Here is a 26,481-nt window from a genome sequence, read left to right as displayed (position 1 = left end):
GTTTTTTTATACCAGGAAAAAGAAAGTGTTGTTATTTGGAAGAAGGTTTAAACACCCTTTGGAATGGTTTTTAACAAAGTAAAGAATTTAAAAATTACTTTATCATCAAGATGCATATAGCTTTATTTTTGTTACACTTGAGGGTTGGAACCTTTGGTGTTACACAGCAAAATAAAAATACTAAATCACCAAAATACACCAAAACACTTTTACAAATGATGATATTTTTGCTGTTTTTGACACACATTCAGACACCATAGATAATTTTATTTCTAAGTTAAATAATCGTTTCCCTTCCATTAAATTTACGCATGAAATTGAGAATAACGACAGATTACCATTTCTAAATGTATTAGTTATTAGAAATACTAATAATTGCCTGGAATTTGATATCTATTGGAAAAATACGACCACACGCAGATATATTCCTAATGAATCACATCATAGTGTTGGACATAAAATGGCTAGTTTAAATTTCTTAGTTCATAGATTAGGTACTTAGTTTCCCACTTTCCAACGAAAGATATAAAATAGAAAGAGATTACATTAGGAATGTAGCTGAGTGTAATGGATATTCTCCTTCACTAGTTGACAAATTAATTAGAAAACGTAGGTATAGGTTAATGATTTCTGAAAATTCGACTTTTCAAGTGCAGAAAGTACGTTTAAATATTTTTCGATACCGTTTGATAGAGAGTTATCCCGTGGTCTAAAAGGAATTTTTAAGAATGTCAATTATAAACTTGTGTATAGTGCTAATAATAAATTACAACAATTATTAGGTAATCCAAAGGTTAAAACACCTCCACTGGAAAGGTCGGGTATTTATGAAATTTCTTGTAAAGATTGTAATCAGAAATATGTTGGGCAAACTAGAAGATCAATATTAACTAGATTTAAAGAACATTTAGCTCAGATAAGATATGGTAGACCGGATAAACGTGCCGAACATATTGTTGATAAAGGACATTATATAGATCTTAATAATTTAAAATTAATTAAACAAGTCTCAAATTACAGGCAATTAGATGCATATGAAAGCATCAGAATTAAGAAATGTAAAGATAGTATGAACCGAGACAACGGTCCAATTCCTTCAAGTTCTTTGTTCCTACTACTCTACTGGCGGAAATCTAACTGTTACGCTCAGTGGGCTCTGACTCGGTTGGCTAGATTTTGCCACGCCCACTCGGTGCCCACTGTAGATTGTACTTTAGTTTATAATCATCTGCTGATGATGCTAACATAGTTAGCGAAACGCGCGTCCAGTGTAAAAGTAAAAGTGTTTTGGGGTATTGTGGTGATTTAGTATTTTTATTATGCTTTATTTTTGTTGGAGAAATTCGGTTTTGAAGAAGAGAGCAACAAAAAAATCGCCCAGCAAAAACGCAGTCTGTGAATTGCTTTATTGAAAAGACATAATAATATTGTTTGTTGGTAGCTACTCTAGCAGAGATGGGTTTAAGTATTTGTTCTCTTCATGTATTCTTTTAAATCCATGTGGAATTGAATAAAATTCAATATATTATTTTTTTTTAAATCTAATATAAAATAATTAGTTACCCTCTGATCTTTTTAACCTTGTATATAAAAATACATTATCCGCTGCATCCCTAAAAATGGAAACAGGCATCCTTGTTGCACCGTTGCCTCACTTTTACATTTACACCGATATTTCAAAAGGTCAATCCCGTCAGCACCTCCTATGAATGGAACTGCCCACGCACTCCCACAATGGAGGGGTAAAATAGGGGCGAGTGGTGGGGGAAGGAATCGTAGGAGTTCGAAAAGCGCCGACCTTAGATCATGTAACAACTAGACAGGTTTTATCTGTTGATATATTGAAGCGAAGATAAAAGCCACTATATGACGTCATTTGAGGACAAAATCAACTTTTTTTTATTTTTTTTTATTTACCATTATCTCTGATCATATTATCTTTACATTTATTAATTCTGATGCTCTCATATGTATCTAATTGCCTGTAATATGAGACTTGTTTAATTAATTTTAAATTAATATTATCTATACAATGATTTTTACCAACAATATGTTGAGCAACGCAAGATTTATCCTATTGTCATATCGTATCTGAGCCATATGTTCTTTAAATTTAGTTAATAATGATTTTCTAGTTTGCCCAACATATTTCTGATTACTAATTTTACATGAAATTCCATAAATACCCGACCTTTCCAGTGGAGGAGTTTTATCTCTCTAGGATTGCCTAATTGTTATTATAATTTATTAGTTTATAATTGACATTCTTGGAAATTATTTTTAAACCACGCGATAACTCTCTATCAATAGTTACTTTTTATACAAGACGATAAAATTATATTTTAAGAAATTATTATTTCAAGGAATTTATTATGAGTAAAAAATAAAAAATATTGTGCTGGGTTGGCGTTGGTTTCTATGTAATTTGACAAATAAATAAAGCTGTCTCTTTAGTTGTCAGTTTTGAGTCAATATTTTTAATTCTCTTTCGTGTCGATTGCTGATTGAATTGGAGCCAAAAATGGCTCAAAACGAAATAAGTAAATTACCAACAGATATTCAGGCTGAGGCGACAAACGCCATATCCAAACTACTTTCATTTAAATCCCGAATAACTTATGAAAAGGAATACAAAAATTTTCAAAAATGGAAGCAATTAAAAAACGTGCGAGAAGAAATTAAGTTTTTAACGTATCCTCGTTAGGCGCGGTCTCTTCAGTTATAAATAAATAACTTTTATCTAACAAATAACCATCTAAAAGATAAACAATCTAGAGCCTGATATCTATAGGATATAACATTTGGGTATTTTCATACAAAATAATCTAATAGATAACAATTTGGAGGACGGCCGCCTACGGACCGGTAGACACTCCGTAGAGAAAGTGTTGCCAATATAAGATATCTGAAATTAAGATGGTTATATAAGAAAAGTCGATACAACAGACAGAGACAGAAACTCGGAATTTCAAATCGTTAGATTAAAAAGTGAGGTTATTGTTCAGTTGTCAAAAGATCGTCAAAATGAAAATAAAAAAACAATAAAATTCAACTAAAAATATTTTGTGTTCAACTCCAACTAGTCCTATTATGGTATAGGCTATTTAAATTTACCTTTATGGAAAAAGGGAAAGATAATTCAATTTCAGCAGTGGTGGTGGTGCAATATATCTATTGATGGAATGCGATTTATAAGAAATTAAAACAAGAAAAAATAATCTGTAAGTAATTTATAGTTTAATTACATGATATTACTGTTATATTTATTATATTAACATTTTAGTACAATTGATAATAGAAAATATGGAAGAAGCAGGTAAAGTGCAAGCAGAGATTTATAAACCAATCCTAAAACCGCCATCTGGTAAGTTATTAATATTGAAAATTAAAAATAGCATAAGACTGTTAGTAATAACAAATATGTTGTTCTAGGGCTTCTCATAGTAAAGAAATAGGTAGGATAGCATCAATGATAGTAATTAAGGTGAGTTTTTATTTTATAAAATAGATAAATGCACTTATACTTTTGTCTTAATAATAATAAATGAATAGTACCTATAATAATTGCTACATTTACACATTATATGTACAAATTATTTAATAAAAAAAATTAAATAAAACAATTTTGTCATATTACTGTTATTTTTAAGAACTCAAAGTGATGGAACTTCAGAAAAAAAAGAAAAAATAAAGGAAAAATCTTGTCTAAACAAAGTTGAATTAACTGGAATTCAAAGAACCATAATACAGATGTTTTAGCAAGGTTTAGCTAGAGAGTTACTTAAAAAACAGCATGGAGAAGAGATGTACCGTATGATCGAAAAAAATTCGGCGTCAGCAATGGCTATGAAATAAAGATTGCTGTCATTTCATATGTAAATTTATATGGGAAATATCATCGAACATCATTTCCCAGCCAACTGGATGCCGTTTTTTTTTCGATCATTCGGTATAAGGTACATAGTGCAAGAAATTAAACTAAAATTGTAACACAAAAGAAATAAAAGCAAATGTGAATTGAATAACAGGTTTTATAAGGTTCCTGTTATAATATTAATGAATTAAGATATGCGAATTGAAAATGAAATAAATATGTAGTTTGATTTAAAAAGTTTTATTTATTTTTTACCTACTTTAGAGCTTTATTAAAAACTAGTTAAAGCCTAGCGCATCCGCCACGACATCAGGAAAAAAAAATACTTTTTATTTTTTTTAATTAAATGAAAAACAAAAAATCCGGCGACGACAGTTTTTAGACGAGCCAATTAACTATCTTTTAGTAAAAAAAGCAACTTTCTAGAGCAAGTCGTTACTTCAGTAGAGACGACACAGATAAACATTAGCATTTTATATAATATGTAGTAATGGTTTATAATTGAAAGGAATTAAATAAAATAATTTATAAATTACTGTTTTATCACTATTATCCTAACTTAATGCATTCTCTTCGTTCTGATGATCTAACAGAACAGGGACTCTCTTTATTTTGTAACAGTCCTTACAAAGTCCGGCACTAGCAACAATCGTTTTTTGCACCATTTCAATGTGTTTATGGGTGTTTATACTCCATACGATTATAGCCTACATACTCAGAATAGGTAAGTCTTTTCCAAATAATCTAAAATCGAATTTATTGGAATAAACGAAATCTTCAATAATAACAATGTCTTGGTTATGTTAAGCAATTTTGTCAAATATCAAATAAAATCAATATCTCCTCATGCCTTTACTCATGCGTCAAATTTTTATCCGACAAATAAAGCACTAATTGGCAGTTCGGGCGCCAGATAGGATATCTGGGAGATAAGTTTAATTTATCTAATAGATACTGTTATCTATAGGTGAAGATACGCGTTTTTCTGCTATCCGTCAAATAAAATATATCTGGCAGATTATAACACGCTATCCGTACCTAAAAACACCGGGGGTTAAAGTACTATTTTATCTACTATTTTTGATAGATATAAAAAGCTGTGGAAAAAAGAATAACATGTATTTCCAGAATAAAATCTGGAGGGTGTCTAGTTGATATGGATATCTACGTTTTAAACGGCAGTCAAGGGGCGTAATGTGGGATGACAAAACCAGCAGTAGCTGGAAAAATAAATATGCAAATTTTAATAGAACAAACAACAGATTCAAATGAAATTACATACTTTCATAATGATGTTGTATGTACTCTGTTATCTTTCGTATCCACGAATTATTAATATAAATGTTTATTTTATATTTCGAGCTTTGTCATAATAGAAATTAATGTTTTAATAAACTTAATTACTTTGACTGATTATATATTATTTCAGGAATTTAAATACTTTATTATACAGGGTGTATTGTGTAAAAAAAATCCGGATACTCACGAGGAATTAAGAGACCTAGAAGAAGATCAAATCTAAGATGGGATCATGATATTAAGAAATTAGCAGGGATAACTTGGGCCTTATAGCCAACAATAGACAACAATGGGCCCAACTACAAAGAGATTATTTAAAATTGTGAGGGAGGGTACACCATAATGCGTGGTGAAATATTTGATCAGCCCATTGACATTGCAGATGCTTTTGCGCGTTACTTTTCTTCCGTTTATGAACCTGCTTTGTTGGATTTTGATGTAGGTGATACAACTAAGGAGTGGGGTAGCTTTGATTTTTCTTGTATAACCGAAGAAAGGGTGAAAAGGGCAATAAAGTTGTTAAAGGCCAAAAAGAGTACAGGGGATGATAATATACCATCGTACATCTATAAGGGGTGTGGTGTCAGTTAGTACGAATGTTTTTCCTGATAGACTAAAAACTTCAGTTATAACACCTATTCACAAGTCAGGTTCAAAAGTTGATATTGTGAATTATCGACCTATTAGTGTACTAAAATGGTTTAGCCAAAATTTTGATATATTGCTTTGCGAGGATATAGAGAATTGTATTTTTACCATTTATATAAACGACTTACCAACTGTGCTATGCCATTCTGAGTGCCTACTCTTTGCTGATGACTTCAAGGTTTTAAGGCCATCTCGACTGAACAGGACTGTTTAGATTTTCAAATTGATTTGAATGCAGTATCAAAATGGTTTGTTGAAAACGAAATGTCACTCAACGTTGAAAAGTGCTGTACTATGACCTATACTCGGAAGAACAAATTTCTTGAACATGAATATTTAATAGAGAATAGACCGCTTCCAAAGAAGAGATGGTATTAGAGACCTGGGAGTCAATATGCAATCTAATTTAAAATTTAATGACCACTACAGAGACATATTGTGAAATAAAGCACTTAAGAAACTTGGTTTGTGGATTAGAAATTCAAGGAACTTTGTAAACTGTGATACTTGTGATCCTACTGTACAATGCCCTGGTGAGGTCCCAGTTGAGTATGCCTCCAAGCCATTTGGTCGCCCCTGACGCTGTCCAGCTGCTGACCTCATCGAGTGTACAAAAAGGTTTTTGGATTTTATGTGCGACAAAATAATGCTAATCCTTATAATGATCTCATGATGTGTCTATGCTTAGAGATTTTAATTTCCAAAAGCTGGAAGAACGAGCCGCAAAGTCCAAGCTTATGATATTTGTATTTAATATAGTTAATAACCTAAGATATCCAATTGTTCGTTGATCAATTTTATACCATTTTATATACCGTAAAAGTAGTATTAAGAATGAGAAAGGAAAAACTATTTCAATGTGAAATAAATGGTTGTTCACCCCTTAATTTTATGCCATCCAGTGCAATGAATTGATCCTTAAGACTGATATTGATATGTTTAATACTAGTGTTAGAATATTGTTGCAGCATTTAACTTTAGCCAATAGTGTAAGTTTATATGTATTGTTGTTGATTTTGTTTGTTTACCCTCTCTTCTTGTAATTTTACCATACTGTGTGTTTGTAGGACTCTCTGATAAATAAATAAATAAATGACGCATATATTTATGTGTATATTTATGTGTATATGGTACACTGCTTATATTTTCCTAAATTATTCATTACAGTTGAGGGTTGGAACCAGGGACGCGCCGTCCGTATGGGCAAGGTCGTGCGGCGCACGACGACGGCGCCAAAGCCCTAAAGGCGCCTGAGGTCACTGACTTTAAAAAATAATAAAACCATTTTTTGGAACTCATCAACAAATTAACGTAAAATTTAAGTAATACTTTTATCTATGAACGCCAGTGGTGAAAATATATTATCCTCCAATGTCGAGTGTCGCGCCGCTGCACAGTGCTTCGTCCCATGGACAAAAATCAAAAAATAAGTTAAAATTTACTAATATCTGAATATATAATTTTATACTTATAGCAATGTTCAACCATCCTGTATATTATTGTAAGACAGCGCCCCCTGTTAGCAAATATTTTCAAAAAAATAAATTTTGTTTATCATAGTATAATATCAGAGAAAAAAATAACATTCATAGTAGTTCCCTGTATATTATGGATTAAACGGGTACGTCCATTAATTGAAAGCCACTATGGATATTGTTAAACAAGGTATGTACTTTAGATCTATTTCTCCCCAACTTCGTGATTGTTTTGTTTTTATTTATTTTTAAGATGGTTCTTAAATGGGTATAAAAAATTTACTTTTCAAATTATGAAGCTAAAAACATATCAAAACATATCGTATTTATTGAATATTTTGTTGCCATATTCATACACTTTTAATTTTTTGTATAGCAGTTCACCTCTAGCGGCCATGCGACGAACTTTATTTTATAATACTTTTCAGATGGAGTAAAATTGATAGGCAACGCCGATCTGGCTAATACTTGGCTTGATAATAAGGACAAGAACTCAAAATTAAATCTACGCACTAAAATATTTTTAACACACAACAAAAGCTCAACGCTGCACTTTAACCCTTTTCTTTTTCCAATAGTTTATAAGTTTTCCATATATTTGTAGCACCCCTGTATCTGTTTTTGATTTAAGCGTCATTTGTATTTCAAAAATATGTTCTTATTAGATATTGATGAACCTTCCAGTCAAATGAGACACCACTTGTGCCTGAAAAAGTCCACTATGTTGGAGCGAAACGTCGCATAAAAAAAGTATCCATCTTTTAGTAATTTATTATATGGAAATCTCATACCCAAGAAAAAGGGGGCAAGATATATGGATATGGTCTATTAAAGAGGTAACTATTAACACCCGAACCCCTCATACCGACAAAATGAACAGTAACAACGCGAAAAAGTAACATATTAGGAAAATGCTGTACAGAAATATCTTATATGTGAGGATACTAATCTACCTATTTATTTGGCTACTATAAATTTGTGAAGATCTGTCAGCAGTGATTCTCCTGAATCAGAGTTTGTTACGATCTATGCATTTTGTTGTCCTAAAGTAAATTTATAGTATCTTTAGTTTTTTTATAATTAAATATAACATTAATGTTTCTTTTTTCATTAAAGAAAAACATTTTTATCTTATATTAGGCTTAAATTAAGTCAGTGTAATATCTTCATTTGAAACTTTTCAAACAGACATATAATTAAAAATATTTTTTGAGTTGGATAAAATATAACGGTCTGGACTTCTAATGTTATTTCAAATCTTTTTATCACAGGAATTTATTTAATACTTACACCGTTTATACTATAACTTATTATTTGCTTAGATGGAACACAGCTCCAACATTATTATTATTTATAAGATTTTTTTTCATAAACGTGGGACTAAGAACATCATCATTTAGTACAATGAGAGTACTCATCATTTGTGTCAGATAAACCTAGTTTGAATAAATTGCTTACAATAAAAGAGAAGTTTTGGATTTTTGTCCTCTAGAGCCATATGTTCGAAGCACTGAGCGCTGGTCATTGGGAATTTTGGCTTAATATTATAATATTGGAGAAAGGCGCCTACCCGTATTTCGCACGACGGCGCCGAAAATACTTGGCGCATCCCTGGTTGGAACCATAAACACAGTCCCTGGTGTTTCACAGCAAAATAAAACACTAAATCACCACAATACACCAAAACACTTTTACTTTTACACTGGAGGCGCGTTTCGCTAACCATGTTAGCATCATCAGCAGATTATTATAACAGCTTGTAGATTGTACTTTAGTTTATAATCATCTGCTGATGATGCTAACATGGTTAGCGAAACGCGCGTCCAGTGTAAAAGTACAAGTGTTTTGGTGTATTGTTGTGATTTAGTGTTTTATTTTGCTGTTAAATTATTCAACAAATTAATAATATATTTTCATTGACTTTACTTAAATTTAGTTTTGCTCTATTTTTGAAATTTTAATTTTATGTCTAAAAAAATACTAAGACTATCTTGACAAATGTAGAAATGTAGAGAAAGACTGTATAAAAATATCTAATAAATTACTTCGAAAATTCAAATAATTATATTATATAGAATAAGAGCTGTGTTTCTTATACAACCAGAAATACACGTACAAAAAAAAACAGATTTCTTTTATGTTATTATAGTCTATAGCTGCCTACATAAAAAACCTTATCATCGTTACATGGCTAATTTTTCTTGTGAAGTCTCCTTATGTGTAGCCATTATGAAATAGTCATATCTGCCAGCGCGATCTCGGGGCTTAAAGCGGGGATGCCCAATCGAAAGGGTGAAATTTTGACGCTAAAAGTATTATAAGGTACACGAGTTATAATTGCGAAAATATAGCTTTTATTTATTAATAAGGAACGTGAAAAATTGTTGGCAGACATTTTTCTTGTCGCTAAAATGCCGGCGGACAACGCGAAAGGACCCAGGCATGAAATTTTGGAAAAAAAAATATGGCTCACATGCATGCCGATTTGTGGAATGTCATATTTATTCATTTTAAAAGCCGTATGCAGAAGAGCAGACAAAAAGATCGTGGCTAAATAAGCGGCAGACAGTTATCAAAAGCGCGATATTACTCTAGCGCTTTCAGGGAAAGCTACCCGCCTTGAAAATCGTTCATTTTTTAAAAATGTTCCTTTATATTTTAGAAAACTTTGTACTGTTCACCGCAAATTTACTGTAACTGTAACTGTAACTGCCTGTTCACCGCAAATTTACCCACGGTATAACTTTTTAATCTACTATGCTTACAGCTTTAGGGTAGATGCACCATTTGTGGCCATTGACCCTGTTGTAGCCACTTCTTTAAAAAATCTTGAAATTTAAGCTTTTTCACGTCATTGTGACAACCGTGCATCTATAAATTTCTAAAGAATCTAGTGGGCTGCTGTAATTTTTTTAGGAAAAAATCTAGTCGGCCTCTGTCACTTTTTAGGGTGTTTCTAATATTATTTTATTTGACATTACTCTACTGCAATACGTTATTATCTTACGATTAATTATTCCGAAGCCTTTTTTCTTTATCTAAAAATGTTTTTGTCCTGACATGTAATGCTTTACATTTTATTTTTTAATTTCAAATCGGTGAGTTTTATCAAAAAAACACAAGAGATAAAAAAGTTTCTAAACAAACTAAACTATCCAAATTATTTTTTTTGCATGTGTTTGATAAGACTTTTCTTTAAATTTCGTTAACAAGAATGATAGGTGTAGTTTATTTCAACCCCTTCCACTCATTTTAAAAAAGTGAAAAAATTACCAGAAAGTGTGTTTTCATAACAGTAATGCTTAAATAAAATTTCATTAGCCTATCTCTTTTCGTTTTCAAGATAAAAAATTAAAACCTTATTTCTCCGCCATCTTTGTACCGCGATATCTCCCTAATGGTTGACTTTTGACCCAACGTTTATAAAGCAAACTACCCTTTATTTTTAACAAGGAATCACCCCCTGAAGTTTTTCGCATTTGTTTTGAAACACCCTGTATATATTAAAGCTTCAATTGTCTGTATAGCTGTATAAAGATAGGATACTAGGTGCAAACATAAAAAAGGACATACACATATGCATTACAGGGTGCAACATTTCCGACAAAGAACAACCCTTTAATATTGAATGAAAAAAACAAGATCTAATTTATTAAACAAAAAAAAATCTTTTTTTTTGTCAAACAAAGATATACTTGATGTATATGTTGGAAGCAGATGCCGAATTCGGCCTGTGTCCGAAATAATTAGACATAACATGGCGATTATAATTAAATATAACTACCTATATCCACAAAGTTACGCGGAAGAGTTTTGATTGCATTGGTTTCAACTTCTATGCGGAGGGTGTTAATTTTTTGTTGTTATATTATACCAAAAAAAGATTAACACCCTCTGCAAAGAAGTTATATAAAGACTATTTTTTATACTGCTAATTAGGTGAATAAAAATTAAATAAAACAACAACTCTCTTATACCATGATTATAATTACTTATTTAGCTACAATATATCATACAAAAAAACGTTTACTTACATACCCACGCGTATTATTACTATATAAAAAAGCTATAAAAATATCTTAAGAAAATCCCAGCACAGGCATGCACGCCTCATTTGGGGATATGTAAAAAAGACTAACTTTGAGCTTTAAATGCATCATATCTGGTAAAAAAACAGCGCCTTGCAGAGATACACTATATAAATACATAATTCAAAAATATTATTCGTGAAACAAAAGTAAATACAATAAAAGCATAATTGCTTATATACAATACATAAGTTTATTTTAAAATAAATCCAAGAGTAATAGAGGTCTTGGATTTATTTGTTTTTAAGAATACACAGTCCCAATAAATTCTATCATAGCTGATGTATATAAATATAATTAAGGATATTTTTTATATTGCATTTAAAAAATATTTAGTTCCTTTAATAAGTACATACTGTCTAAAGGTGGGTTTACACCAGACGGTCTTACTGAAGCAATCTGAGTTATTCAGAGAATAGCAGTTTAACGCCAATTTTTATGGCTATATGTATAGGAAAAGTAAAAAATGCGCATTTTTGGTTATTTTTTTTCACATTTTCAAAGACCATAGAAACATAGTAAAGAAAGGCATAAAATTATGAAAATCTCTACGTTAGTAGGTAGTTTTTTTTTGGATGATGAAACGTCTCCTACATCCATTACTGTTCTCCCAAGACTACACAACGGTCAATATTACCTTATTCTACGCCATTTGTTTAGCAAATAACAGCAGTTTTAACAAAATCAGCGCCATGAAAGTCGTCAATTTTCATTTTGACTAATTTTTAACCCGTTTTTAATGCTCTTAGAAACACAGTAAACCTGATCATTCATTTTTGAAAATCCCAGTGTTTGTAGAAAATTTTAAGTACTTTCAGAAAATCTAGAAATATTAGGGTTTACGTGCTTTGATTTTGTTACAAAATTGATTTTTGAACCCTTGTTTTTGAAAGAATTGTCGCATTTTTACTGAAAGTTTGAAAATACTTATCAGTTTCAATGAAAATGTGTTCTGGCATTCACACTGCTTCAGTAAAACTGACAGGTGTGAACCCGTCTTAAGTGACTTGACGTTAAAAATTGTAAGTAAGGCCATCATATTCAATTGGCAGTTACTTAAATATTTGGCTTCTTTTTTCAGTACTATATATGATTCAAAATCACGGACAAAGAAAATAGGATTCAAAAATGTAAAAATTTATTTTTTGGCAGGATATTTATGAAATTTTATTCTATGAATCTAATATCCTATTTTCTTTACCATAAATAGGAAATAAATCAAGTAAATAAATAATTTATTATAATATAAAAATGTAAAATATAAATAATAATAATATAAAAAGTTTATTGCGATATATCAGACACTTTGTATTTTGTTAATTTTTTTCTAGTGTCTTGATTTAATAATATTATAAAAATTACGCATCATATACCGGGTGTATTAATACCCATGTTCCATTAGAAGAAAAAAAATATTTGTATCAAAATTTAGAAGAACAAACATATACCTATTTTTGAAACAGAAATAATTAAACATCCGGTATAACATATGTTGAACTAAAATATCAAAAATACGTTCCTTTCTTCTACATGAAGCTCCAAAAAGCATATCACAAAAATTAAGTATAAATCTTTTTCATGTTAAGTAGAGGAAAAAATGAAAAAAAAAACATTTTTAAAATCGAAACCAATAATGTAGATGTAGACTTCGTTTAGTACTCCCACTGTGTAGCGTGTTCTACTGAACTATCTCCCAGTCTAAAGCAACCGTTCTTGCTGGCAGTTAGGTAGTTTCCTGATGTAGTCTTAATACAAAGTCTCGTAGGTTCGCGCAGTTCTAAATAGAATCCTACAGGTGTATCTGAGTCGGCGTTGACACTTTCGCTGTCAACGTGCCAGTATTTGTCGTTTTGGCCTGTGAAACAAAAAGAAAAAAAATGCAATGTGTATAAATCTGGAGGAAATTTTGTCAGGGGTTGAATTATAGGGAGATTATCGTGAATCTTCGAAAGGGGAATCTCAGGCGACAAACGCCATATCCAATCTACTTCCATTTAGATCCCAAATAACTTATGAAAAGGAATACAAAAATTTTCAAAAATGGAAGCAATTAAAAAACGTGCGAGAAGAAATAAAGTTTTCAACCTATCCTCGCTGTTAAAATATCATTTAATCTACCCTTGTGGTTAAAGTACTATTTTATCTACTATTTTTCATAGATATAAGGCAATTTTAATAGTTGCTATTGAAAAAAAACATTAAATACTCCTTCTACATATTTTAACAATGTTTATCACAGAAAGAGAAAAAAGTTCATACCTTTAAAGTATACTAGGCCTTTATCTCCCCTCTCCACTTGAATAGTCTCGTAAGTAGCCTTATTGCACTCCAGCTTGGCATTTCCAGCAGCCTTATACCCCACGAAGCCCTGTTCACACTTCAGCACCAGTATGGGTCTGTTCACCAGGTAGAAATAGTACTTGCATGTATCGTCATCGATGACGTCACTGGTTGCGAACAAATGGCCGCTTCGTTTCGTGATGACGTATCTACCATTATTGGCCCTGAATGCCACAGATCCGTCGTTTTGCCAAACGAGATCAAACAAGGCGTTGGATGATCTGAAAACAAACAAAAAAGCATAATTATACAGAAGGTTTGAATATTTTACTATAAGCTATACCAAATAAAATTTTAGTCAAGTGATAAAGCTTGACTGGTACAGCGTTGCATTTTCTTTTAATCAAAATCTTTTAGGAAATAATAATAATCAATTAATTATAAATATATAAACTGTTATTAATTACATCAACAAAATTGACCTCCTTAATAGCACTTAATTGCATTTTTTTTTCATTTGGAAAGTATTGTCAGTACAAATGACATTGAGAAACATTGGCTGGGCATTAAGCAAGCTTTCAAGAACACAAATGAAAACCTCCTCACGGCTAATCGAACAACAGCGAAAAACGAGTGGATTAGTGAAGATATTTTAAAAATGATGGAACAACGAAGACAATTTAAAATCCAGAATAATCACAACGAATATAAATCTATGCAAAAAAAAATTCGTAATAAAATAAGAACGGCAAAAGAGACATGGTCACCTTGGAGTCACAGTTTCCATCTTCACAAGAAAGTGAAAGAGATAGCTGGGTTACACCATAATAAATCAATAACCCTAATTAAAACTGATGAAAATAAAATTATAACGGAAACAGAAGAACTATTGCAAACTTGGAGAAAGTATACCATTAATCTTTTCAACGACGAAAGATCAGAAAACCCTGCAACTGAGATTCCCATGCCATCAGGACCAAGCATATTGGAAAGTGAAATTATTCATGCGATTAGATTAATGAAAAACGACAAAACTCCAGGGCCTGATGATATGTATTCGGAAACGTTCCACTTAATTAATGAACAAAACTTACAACTATAGTACAGCTTTTCAATAACATCTATGACACCGGTCACATCCCTGAAGACTGGCTTCGTTCTACGTTTATCACGCTACCCAAGTCAAGTAACGCAACTTCGTGTAAAGAGTATCGTCTTATTAGTCTAATGAGCCACTTTCTTAAGCTCTTTTTACGGGTACTGCATACAAGACTCTACAAAAAATGTGAGGAAGTAAGTGGAGAAAGTCAATTTGGATTTAAGAACGGCTTTGGTACTAGAGAAGCCATATTCAGTCTTCAAACTTTAGTACAGAATTGCCAAGATCAGAGAAAAGATGTCTTCATGTGCTTTATAGACTATGAAAAGACGTTCGATAATGTTAAACATAACCTCCTTGTATCATACCTCAGAAACTTGGGACTTGATGGAAAAGATATAAGGCTCATCAGTAATTTGTATTGGAACCAAAAAGCTGAAATTCGTATACATAGCGTAGGAGTAACAGAAGATTTTGAAATAAAAAAGGGGGTAAGGCAAGGGTGTATTCTGTCTCCAATGTTGTTCAATTTATATGTGGAAAGAGCATTCACTGAGTCAATCTCCGATAGTCTCATTGGTTTGAAAATAAATGGCATTCCAATTAATAATATCCGATATGCGGATGACACAGTGATATTGGCAGACAATGCAAATGATCTCCAAATCCTTCTAAAAACAGTGAAAGTCAAAGACTGGGTTTAAACATAAATACTACAAAAACTAAATTTATGGCTGTTACCAGAAACAATATTCCGCACACCAGAATTTACTTAAATGGTGAGGTCATCAAGCAGGTCACACAATTTACATATTTGGGATGCATGATTAACGAAACGTGGGATCCGGATCAGGAAATCAAATGCAGGATCGAACAAGCAAGACCTACTTTTCTGAGACTGCGAAGATTTCTCACAGATAGGAATTTGAACTTCGGCCTTAGATACAGAATGGTGAAGTGCTATGTCTGGTCCGTTTTGTTATATGGTGTGGAAGCATGGACACTGAAGGTAGCAACAATAAACCGAATTGAAGCCTTCGAAATGTGGACCCTACGACGAATGCTAAGAGTGCCCTGGGTCGACCGTGTTAGGAATGAAGACATTCTCAGAAGAGCTGGTCTGGAACAACGTGAACTCTTCGAAATCATCAAGAAGAGGAAAATAGCCTATTTGGGACACATACTACGTGGAGAACGCTATCACTTTCAGCGTCTGATTCTCCAGGGTAAAATAGAGGGGGGCAAAAGGGGGATAGGACGAAGGAAGCTATCCTGGCTGAGAAATATTCGTCATTGGACAGGCATACAGGACTTCCAAGCACTCCAAGTCGCGGCAGTTAACAGAACCATCTGATGAGGAAGAAAAAGATGAACGCCTACGCAGGAATCTGCACGGCACCTTAAGAAGAATAGCACTTAAGGGACATAAAAGACCGTTACTATCGCTTTCCCGTTCAAAATATTCTAATAAGGTTTGCGATGAGTTTTTTAAAACGGCTATTAAGCTATCTTGTACACTTCGCACTAAAAGAAGTTCTTAAAGGAGCAATGTTCGACTGCAAAGTTTGCTAGTAAAAATGTTTTAACCTTAAAGTATCACAACACAACAAGAACGGTAAACTAATAGGATTGCTAATCCTCATAAGACGTACGTTCGCCTCTTCAGCTGACAGTTGTGACGTCATTGTAGTCCTTGTCATGGTTATTAGTCCTTATCCGGCAACCAATAATACACACACGTGCATTATTGGTTGCCGGGTGCAAAACGTTCATTATTTAGTTTATTTATTTAAACACCTTATATGTATGCAGTATAGAAAATTAACTGTATAAATCGTACTAAATACTCGGATAATGCATTTTTAAGAACAGTAGTTCCCGGCATCACCTTTTCAGGCATTCTTTTTAGAGTATTTCCATATTTTGCTTTAAAATAATTAATAAACAATATCGTAGGCACTTAGTATAAGCACTTTGTCACAATCCACAACACAAAATGAACGTATTTATACACTCTATAGCTCTAAAAACTTTAAAAACACCTTTTTCACATTTAAAATTGACAAAATAATTAACTCAAAATTTCTCAGCTGTTATTTTTATAAGTATACCATATATAACTAATAATACACACTATCATGACAAGGACTACAATGACGTCACAACTGTCAGCTGAAGCGCGGGAAGAGGCGAACGTACGTCTTATGAGGATGGGCAATCCTATTAGTTTATCGTTCTTGCGTTCGCATCTTCCCGCGCTTCAGCTGACAGTTGTGACGTCATTGTAGTCCTTGTCATGATAGTGTGTATTATTGGTTGACTATGGTAAACTAATAAAAATAACAGCTGAGAAATTTTGAGTTAACTATTTTGTCGATTTTAAATGTGAAAAAGGTGTTTGTAAAGTTTTTAGAGTTATAGAGTTTATAAATACGTTCATTGTTATCGCTCTGTGGAGGCGCTGTCAACACATCGCTTCTGTCAACACTCTGTGCTGTGGACTGACTTTTGCTTTTAGCGCTCTGCAGTGTTACCAACTCCGGGATTTTATCCCTAAATTTGGGGAGAAAAAATCTATATGGGGATTTTTTTAGGGAGTAAAATTTTTTGGGGATATTTTTAGGGATAAAATTTCAATGGAATTTTACCACTACCAAAGAGGAGATAAGACCGCTACTGCTATTTTTCAAAATTAATAGGAAAGCATAAATAAAACAAAATAATTTATTTATTTTAATCACCGAATCTTGGATAACAGTTGTGGGGATTTTAGTTGTTTGGATTTAAGAAGGTTTGATATTGCTTTAATGGAAAGTTTCGAAAAGTTGGCTACATTGCTGTGATTAGACGTTTCAAGGTCAACCACTTAAAACACAACAAATTGTTTATTTATTATTATTTATATTTTTAGGGTTTTTTCGGGATATTTTTTTAGGTTTTTAGGGATATTTTGGGGATTTTTGATGCGAGCGTTTTAGATTTTTAGGGAGATAAATTTTTGAGAGTTGGGAACACTGGCGCTCTGTAGCCTAACCTAACCATCCCGGCTTTTAGAAATGTGATTATTTAAATCTTGCTGTATAATCTGAATCAGCTGCTATTTCAAACCAACAGGTAAAGATGAGATATTATCCTTTTAGATTCGATATTATTACTGCATATTTTTAGGGTAGAGTTTTGGATGTCCCAACTTAACTTGTATTTGTATTTTGCTGGCACGTTGGCGTCCCTTTTCTTTTGTCCTCCAGAATGTTACATGGAAGAAAGGACAGATTCTTTGTTTATTATTGAGCCCTCGGAAGTAATTCGAGGTAGGTTTATTTTGTTTATTAGACCTTGTTTGGTTTTAAACAAGAGTTTCATATTTTTATGGTCCAAGATACGGACTATTTACAAGGTACGGGCATTATCCAAGGTCCTAGTAGTATCCAAGGTACGGGTAGTGTTCCCCTGTACCGTTGTCTTATGGACGGACTGTGTCCAAGGTTATGGTCCAAGCTACGGACATTATCCAAGGTCCTAGTAGTGTTCCAAGGTACGGGTAGTGTCCCCATGTTGCCACAGTATGGATACAGCGTAAGCCCCATGCTGCTTCGCTCCCATTTCTAAGCCTAGTCAGTAGCTACGGCTGTATTGATTCATGGTGTCCTCATTCTGGCCCCTTTTGTTGTTTTGCCCAACAGGATCGCCGACAGACAGCACAGAGATATGAGCCTACCTCACGCTGCTACTCTTCGAAACAGGATTGCCTCAAGAACAGCTAAGTGTAGATTTAGGTTCAGATTTTCAGTCGATTTTCAGTCTTAACTTAATAACGTACATTTTAAATAATATCGTACAGACTATATTTAGTGGTTAGATTATTAAGAACATTTATGTCGATTTAGTAGTTACAATATGATTTAGATCTTAGGTTTCATTACATTACGCCTTGTAATAGTATTTAACCACTGTAATAATTATTAAAATTGTACAATGCTATTTACTATCAGAATTCATCATGAATAAATATAGCCATTAGTTTTAAGTAATATACAACTGTGTTTTCTTTCTCTGTACATGCCTGGCGCCCAATATCTGTATTTTTTGTTTATTGTTATTAATTAGTTCTTTCCAGTGAAATACCTTATCCACGACTGCTCTCCGATGAAAAGCTGCCGTTCGCAGTGGTAATGTTTTATAAAAACGCTACAATTTTAAAGCAAAATATGGAAATACTCTAAAAAGAATGCCTGAAAAAGGTGATGCCGGGAACTACTGTTCTTAAAAATGCATTATCCGAGTATTTAGTACGATTTATACAGTTAATTTTCTATGCTGCATACATAATATAAGGTGTTTAAATAAATAAACTAAATAATAAATGTTTTGCATACGGCAACCAATAATACACACACTATCATGACAAAGACTACAATGACGTCAGAAAGTGAAGAGTTTTTGCATGCACCTGGCAGACACTTTCGGCTGAATAAGCAGTCCTATTAGATTTCAGTTGAGGGTTGGAACCTTTGGTGTTACACAGCAAAATAAAAACACTAAATCACCACAATACACCAAAACACTTTTACTTTTACATTGGACGCGCGTTTCGCTGTTTTTATTTTGCAGTCCTATTAGGTTAACTATTCTTGACAACACAATTCATTTAAACCAAAAACTCGTAATACAAAACTAGAGTGTCAAAAACAGTCAGGAAATAAATAAATAAATGTGGCAAGTTGGCATTTTTTACAGCAGAGCTACCACCTGAATCCCCAGCGGGAAATTTGAATTCCAATATGTCCATGGTTGGCGACATTGAATTTAAAAATCGCGCCTTCAATTACGTAACTAAAAGTTTAATTGGGTATGAAATATAGGTAATTTTGATTTGAATTCTCAATTTAAAGTATAACTTCAAGTATTGTAATCTTGTAGATTTCACTTTCCGGGACAGAAAATCCAGACCATTTTTCAAGATTTAAATTGAAAAAAAAACAAAAAAGGAAAAAAAAACTATTTCTATTAAAGAATCGTTGGATTGAATTCAAATACAGGGTTGTACCTTTTATCTCCTGATGCTTGAATACCACCTCCCGTTTCTAAGGTCCAGTACTTGTCCTGCATTGTGCGAATGTACCATCTTTTGGTACTCCAATCGAATTCAAGCTGGAAAGTCTCATGATCGGAGATCTCCTCTTGATTGGCAGTTACATCAACACCTATGAATAAAATAAAGGCTTATTATATATCTAGTCAACGTGTTTATTTTTGTCAATGATGAAATAAATGTATTGACTATTTCGATTCCATAGTAGTGGAGTGCCCAGAGACTTTTACCTCGGAATTCAATTACTGTCAATGTATTAATGTGTATTGTGTTTTATAGATAAAATACTAAAATGTTTATCCATTTTTTTTCGTTGCTTTTAATTTTTTATTTTAGTAATTTTAGTAAATTCTTAATTATTTCCTTCTTAATTTTTTTATTTTTTTAATTCTTTTTCTAAGTAAATTTATTGAAATAAATAAATCTAATACATAAGCTATACCTATTCTGCTTATATTCTTATCATTGAAATTTTGATTGAAATCGAATTATACAGGGTGGCGCGTCATTATACGACGCGGTTTTTGCAAGGAGAACAGAAGTTTGTATTGAAGTGAAATTTTCTGAGCTTATGTAAGTCAATTTAAAGTATTTTCTAAAATTATGTAGAGTTCTACAGGGTGTCCCCAAAAAAAGTTACACATCAAAGTTATGTTTTTTTGTAATAGAACAAACACCCTATATATTAATTGATTTTTGGATTCTAGTAAAAAAATAAAGGTTTGTTTCATTAGAAAAGTACATGACTAAAATGTATAGTTTTTGAAATACAATCACCGGCACGAAAAATGTGCACCTTTAAACTTTGATGTATTTTAAAGGTTAATATATTTTATTTTAATGAACCGATTTTGATGATTTTTTAAGCAGTGTGTTGCCAAATTATTTGAATTCTTAGTATCTTTTTCTAAATTAAAAATGAAACTCCCCATCCGTTAATTATACGAGGGAAAATAAAATGTTGATATTTTTGATGAAAGTTTGAAACACCCTGTGAAATATGTTAAAACAGCAAGAAATTTAAAAATTATTTTATCATCTAGATACATCCTTTCTCGATGGTTTGTTTTTTCGTTAATCTCATTAGCTTTATTTTTGTTGAAAATATTCGGTTTTAAAGAAGGCACTAACATTTTTCGTAATTTTTACATTAAGACCATGCCTTTGCTTTTGGGCCTAGTCAACACATCTAGAAAGTTCTGGTCCCGAAGCAGGCCTTCTTGACATAAGATTTGCTTCATTTAATCTTCTTCTTGTAGTCCGTTAGTTAATACGTACGGTTCTCAAGTGCAATTCATTATCAATTTGAAAAGCTGACAAACGGCGCGGCGGTTTCTTAGCGATAAACTTACAATAAGTCGATCGTCTCGATTAGAAGTTCTCATAGGAAGGTTCCTGGAGGTCTATATGGACGTCCTTATGGACGTGCTCATAATTCAAAGACCATTTAATATACTCTATGGTATTAAGGTATTTTTGGAACCAGAATTTTATAGCAAATTCACTGAACTCGAATAAATAAATGATATATATTTGACTCACCCTGTATATCTATAAAAATATTTTTTAAATGTGAACTACTATTAAACATATATTTTGTAAAAGGTTTGGAGTGAAAATCAGAAATAGGAATCCTGATACAGAGTTTTTCCGGAAAACGGAGCCATCTTGTATGTATGCGTTTGTATATGTGTGTGTTTATTTAAATAGTAAAGTGAAAGCAACGAATTTAAATAAGTAAACTTATGTAATATATCTTATTAACAATACAATGCAAAAAGTTTTATAAAAATTCGTTCACAGTAAATGAATTCCAAGGTTTGTATCTCCTAAGGGCTTAAAGCACTCCACTATAGATCTCGAGAACAGTTGCTCGTAGCGATTTTTACCTTTCTTTGGCATTAAAAATGGCGGAAATTGATATTTTTCTTTGAATAAGAAGACTAAGGAAGGAGCATATCAAAAATCTTAGGTACACCGCGATGGGCCTCAAATATGGCCGACTTAAATTCCGGTTTATCAGTGTCGTTCTAATTTTATTTAAAAAATGTAAAACTATGATATTAGGGTAGACGTGGGGTAGACTCAATAATTTGTTGTTTTATTTTACGTTGTGAATAAATGTTGGTAGTTATTAAAATTGTTATAAAAATATATAATTCTAATAAAAATAGATAAGTTATAATAAGTATTTATTAACACAAACATCCGATACGCTACTGAAGCAGGTAAGTCAAATTAACGTATCTAAATTCTTTGACATCTTTGACAAGTAACAAATAAAAGCTAAAATGCAAGAAAAATATATAATTTAGTTAATTTAAGTGAATTTCATAAATGATCGGTTTACTACACGTATGTATATTATATAGTCACTTACTAGCGAAAAGTTGTTCCATTATTTCACTCAATTTTTGCCGAGATCTACCGCACGCTACACAACCAACTATTTTAGAGTCTTTTTCGATAAATCGCGATAGTGTCTTAATTTAAATTCTGCCACAATTTCCATCTAGATTTACTACCTTTATACAACTATCAGTAGTAGAATAAATAATACATAACATAAAATAAGCTCCGTAAAGACTGGCAAATCCACAAAATTTCAAATCAAATTCAAATGTGTCAAATGAATCGTCAAACAGAACTGTCAAGGATCCCCACCCTAGAGAGCTTTTATGGCGGCTTTTCCGCCCACCATGCATGAATACATGGATAGCATTATGTCCTTCCTTAGCCTTCCTTAGTCTTCTTATTCAAAGATATTTTTCCTCGCATTAATAATAATACAGGTACGGGCAAAAAGTTATTAGATACTCTTTAAATGTAAGTGGCGCCTCCTATAAATATAGGAGACATACTGACATCAAAACCGAATTTCTCAATTCAAAAAACACCCAAATGTACCCTGTATGAGAAACGAAGCATTTAAAACATAAATTTTTACTATCCGCAGAATATACATATTTTGTCAAAGTTTTCCAAATACAATTGGGACCACCCTGTATGTTTAGATTTAATGTTTATAATAATAATAATAATAAATAACGCTTTATTATGCAAAAAGCCAAAATAGCTTCATCGACAAAGCATTCACGAAACAAACAAAAGCACGAAAAAATATACAAATAATAAAAAATATACAATACAAATCATACAATTCAAAAAAATTTAAGTAATTAAAATTACAAAAAGAACATACATGGACAATTACGGCGTATCAAGGATTGTAAATACACACACCGGAAAAATCTAGGGATATCATTTTATTAAAGTTAAAAATAAATGTTTGGAATTAACAACCACATATTTGTAGGCCGATTCTTTCTACTTCGATTGAAACGAAGTAGTCACACTAGTTATTTCTAAATTTGGGATATTTGCAGAAGTGTTTGTGCATTTTTTGTCAAATGTATAAAAAGCACCTAGCATCAATAATTGTTCGAATTTAACCTGTACTAGCTATGTTTTTATGATAACTGACCAGAACTCATTCAAATAACTCTGTTTAGTATTAGACGACATTATGGAGCGTAGACATCTTAACAGAGACGAAATGCTAAGGGCCATGGGTATGCTCGAAGCTGGAATGCGCCAAATCGACGTAGCTAGAGCATTAAATACAACGCAAAGTGTAATATCGCGATTAAGTGCACGTTACCGTGAAAGTGGTGAGGTTGCTGAAAGGCACACAGGGCGACATCGCATTACTACCCCTCAGCAAGATCATTTTTTACAATTAAATGCTCGACGCCGACCGACTCTTACAGCACCAGAGCTTAGTTTAATTCTCCAGGAAACACATAATGTAACCGTTAGTCCTGACACTGTTCGCAATAGATTAAGACAGGTCAACTTAAGAAGCAGACGCCCCTGGAGAGATCAACCCTTAACGAGAGGAAATCGAGAGGTACGATATTTGTGGGCCCAAGATCATGTTCAGTGGTCGAATGAACAATGGGCCAATGTTCTCTTCACTGATGAGTCACGCTTTGGAATTCATCCGGATTCGAGAAGGCTTAGGGTATGGAGACAACCGGGAAATCTTATTCGGTTGGATCATGTTCAGGAAATGCACCCTTATCAAGGTGGAACAGTTATGGTCTGGGGAGGAGTCCAGTTAGGCCGAAAAACCGATCTCGTTTTTCTTGAAAGGTTTCTAACAGAAATCAAATATCGTGATTTAATTCTTGAGCCTGTCGTGTTACCATATGCCAATGATTTTGGGAGAAACTTTATTTTCATGCATCACAATGCACGGCCTCATACAGCCAGAGTGGTAAGTGAGTTTATCAATGCTCATCAATTAAACATCTTACCCTGGCCGGCACAATCTCCTGACCTCAACCCCATCGAGCACGTATGGGACTCGCTCCAAAGAAGAATTTTGAGAATGGGTATGCCTCGTGAAGCTCGTAGGGATCTGGTTCGGGCCATGAACGCAGCGTGGCAGGCTGTACCTCAAGAAGAGATCGACAACCTGATCAGGAGCATGGAGAGACGATGTAGGGCTGTAATGAACAGTAGAGGAGGCCATACCCTTTATTAAGTAAAAATGGTTTTATCTTTTTTTTTTAATTCACAGTTTAGAATAAAAAAAATTGTGTGTATTTTTTTGAGTTCAATAAAAATCAAGGTAAATTTGAAAAATTCGGTAAATTTCGCATTTTATTTCCAATACGTCCTGTAAACTATTTGTTTATTTTAATTTTATTATATCAGAAATGCAAATAATAAAATTACTGACGATGGCTGGATAAAATTGTAATATCCCTAGACTTTTCCGGTGTGTGTAGATATAATTTTAAGAGTTAAAAAATATTAAATACTTGACCTTTGGCCAGTGTGTGAGATGATCAAAATTTTAAAATTCAAAATTGTTCATGATTAAACAGCAACAAAAAAGTCGTTTACCGCATATAGGGCTCTCTACAGTAAGTATGATTTCAGAGCTGTGCGAAATGCGGGAAAGAATGAAAGCGACTTGATATTCAAAGGCAGATGATTGTACATTTTTTTGGCATTTTACAGTATTGAACTTTTAACTAGTTCTGAGCTCGGGGTTGGCAGATAAAGATCGTGCTCCGCATTCCTAAGTCGATATTTATGAGATGGCCTTTCGGGAATAGCAGATATGTGCTTGCGGATTAAGCAAACGGATTCAAAAATGAATAAAGAAGGAAGAGTGAGTATTTTAAAATTTTTAAAGAAATTCTGGCAGTGAGTTCTACTGTTCAGTCCCAATAAATATCGAAAAATTTTGTTGCGCAGCAAGTGCCCCAGAATGGAAGGGCATAACGAAGATGTGACTCAAAAAGGACATAATAGGCTGTTCTAGAGGTTGATAAGTTAAGTTCCTTAAAAAATAATCTTAGTGCAAAACAAGCAGCGCTTAGTTTGTTTTTAATAAAGCAAACTAAACAAAATTATTCTTTATTAGGTCTATCAAGCATCAATGTAAATCAGAAATGCAAGAAATCTGCTGGCATCGTATAATGTATTCGTTGCATTGTGTTCGAGTGAAGAAACAAAAAGTATTATCGCCTCCACGTACATTCTAAACACTCTCCATTGTCTAGACGATGTCCTAACAACGGCCATTTTATCGGCTGTCTGTAAATGCTTCATTGTTTTATCACAGTTCTTTGAAAACAACAACTGTAGGCGTTTAGTGCACTTAGATAATATGTTTTCTAGTCTAAAGCATCGTCTACACAGAACGTTTTACCTGTCAGTTATAACGGAAGTTTTTCTAGATAATCTTATAAAATATTTTAAACTCGTCTAGTTTTATTTTTATTAAATAACTCAATTTATTATTATTATTAAATAACCATTACCATAATAATATTTTATTTTAACCCATACAAAAACCAATGAGTAATGGACAGCAAACAAAAAATGTAATATACAAAACAGGCCCTTAAATCTTCGAATTAAAGAACATAAAGATTATTTAACAAAAGGCAATTTTTGCAAATCTAATTCCGTGTTCAGACCAAGCAGACAAAAAAACGACAAGACAGAAACATTCATGTTTTGCGACAAAATTGCGTCAAATCCAATACATTTCCGCGACATTTTTGTCTCATTTTTGTTTTGCTTCAAAATTCGGAGACTTTTCAATGTCCCGTCTCGAGTCGGTAAAGATCAAAGTGTCTTTGTTTTGTTCGTATATTTTGCGACAAGTTAAATCACACGACATGGTTAATCAAACTCATTCGCAACAACTAAACTTTTGAATTTGTTGTACTTTTGTCTTTGCGGTGTGGACAATTTGTCTCAAGTTTGTCTTTTCAGAATTCCCCATATTTTGTCGCAAGTTTGTCTTGTTTTTGTCTCAAAATCGTGTTTCCTTTTTATCGCCTTGGTCCGGACCAAGAGACAACATCAACCTACATAAGAAGCTATGCTACACGGAGTTGTTAGAAAAAGAAGGTCATTTTGTTTTTCAATACAGAGACAGATTCATAAGAGAAGAAATTAGTGCCTTAGTTAGTTTACATTACAACACACAATTAAAGAAACTTAATAAACTTATTAAATCCAACAATTGTGACAATGTTAACAAGGTGGTAAGTACACGAAATAACAGTCTTTTTGCATTTCACCCTACACTTATTAAT

At 32.7% G+C, this 26,481-nt stretch overlaps 1 protein-coding gene across 2 annotated transcripts in view; it reads right to left on the bottom strand.

Moving 5' to 3' along the window:
* Window positions 1-12,994: 12,994 nt before the first annotated feature.
* The window catches only part of LOC115884246 (protein singed), a 67,797-nt gene continuing 54,310 nt past the window's right edge, over window positions 12,995-26,481 (bottom strand). For both annotated transcript variants that reach the window (XM_030902747.1, XM_030902748.1), the window contains exons 6-8: window positions 19,811-19,967; window positions 13,644-13,945; window positions 12,995-13,239 (exon numbers count right to left, since the gene is read on the bottom strand). In XM_030902747.1, the coding sequence (XP_030758607.1) occupies window positions 13,037-13,239; window positions 13,644-13,945; window positions 19,811-19,967 (662 nt within the window). In that variant the 3' untranslated portion in view covers window positions 12,995-13,036. The remainder of the gene's footprint in view (window positions 13,240-13,643; window positions 13,946-19,810; window positions 19,968-26,481) is intronic.

The sequence above is a fragment of the Sitophilus oryzae genome, unplaced genomic scaffold (genome assembly GCF_002938485.1).
Source record: "Sitophilus oryzae breed Bouriz unplaced genomic scaffold, Soryzae_2.0 scaffold_227_pilon_pilon, whole genome shotgun sequence".
Classification (NCBI taxonomy): Eukaryota; Metazoa; Arthropoda; class Insecta; order Coleoptera; family Curculionidae; genus Sitophilus; species Sitophilus oryzae.
Note: the sequence above shows the minus strand (reverse complement) of the source record. Positions and strands in the feature narration are given on the sequence as shown.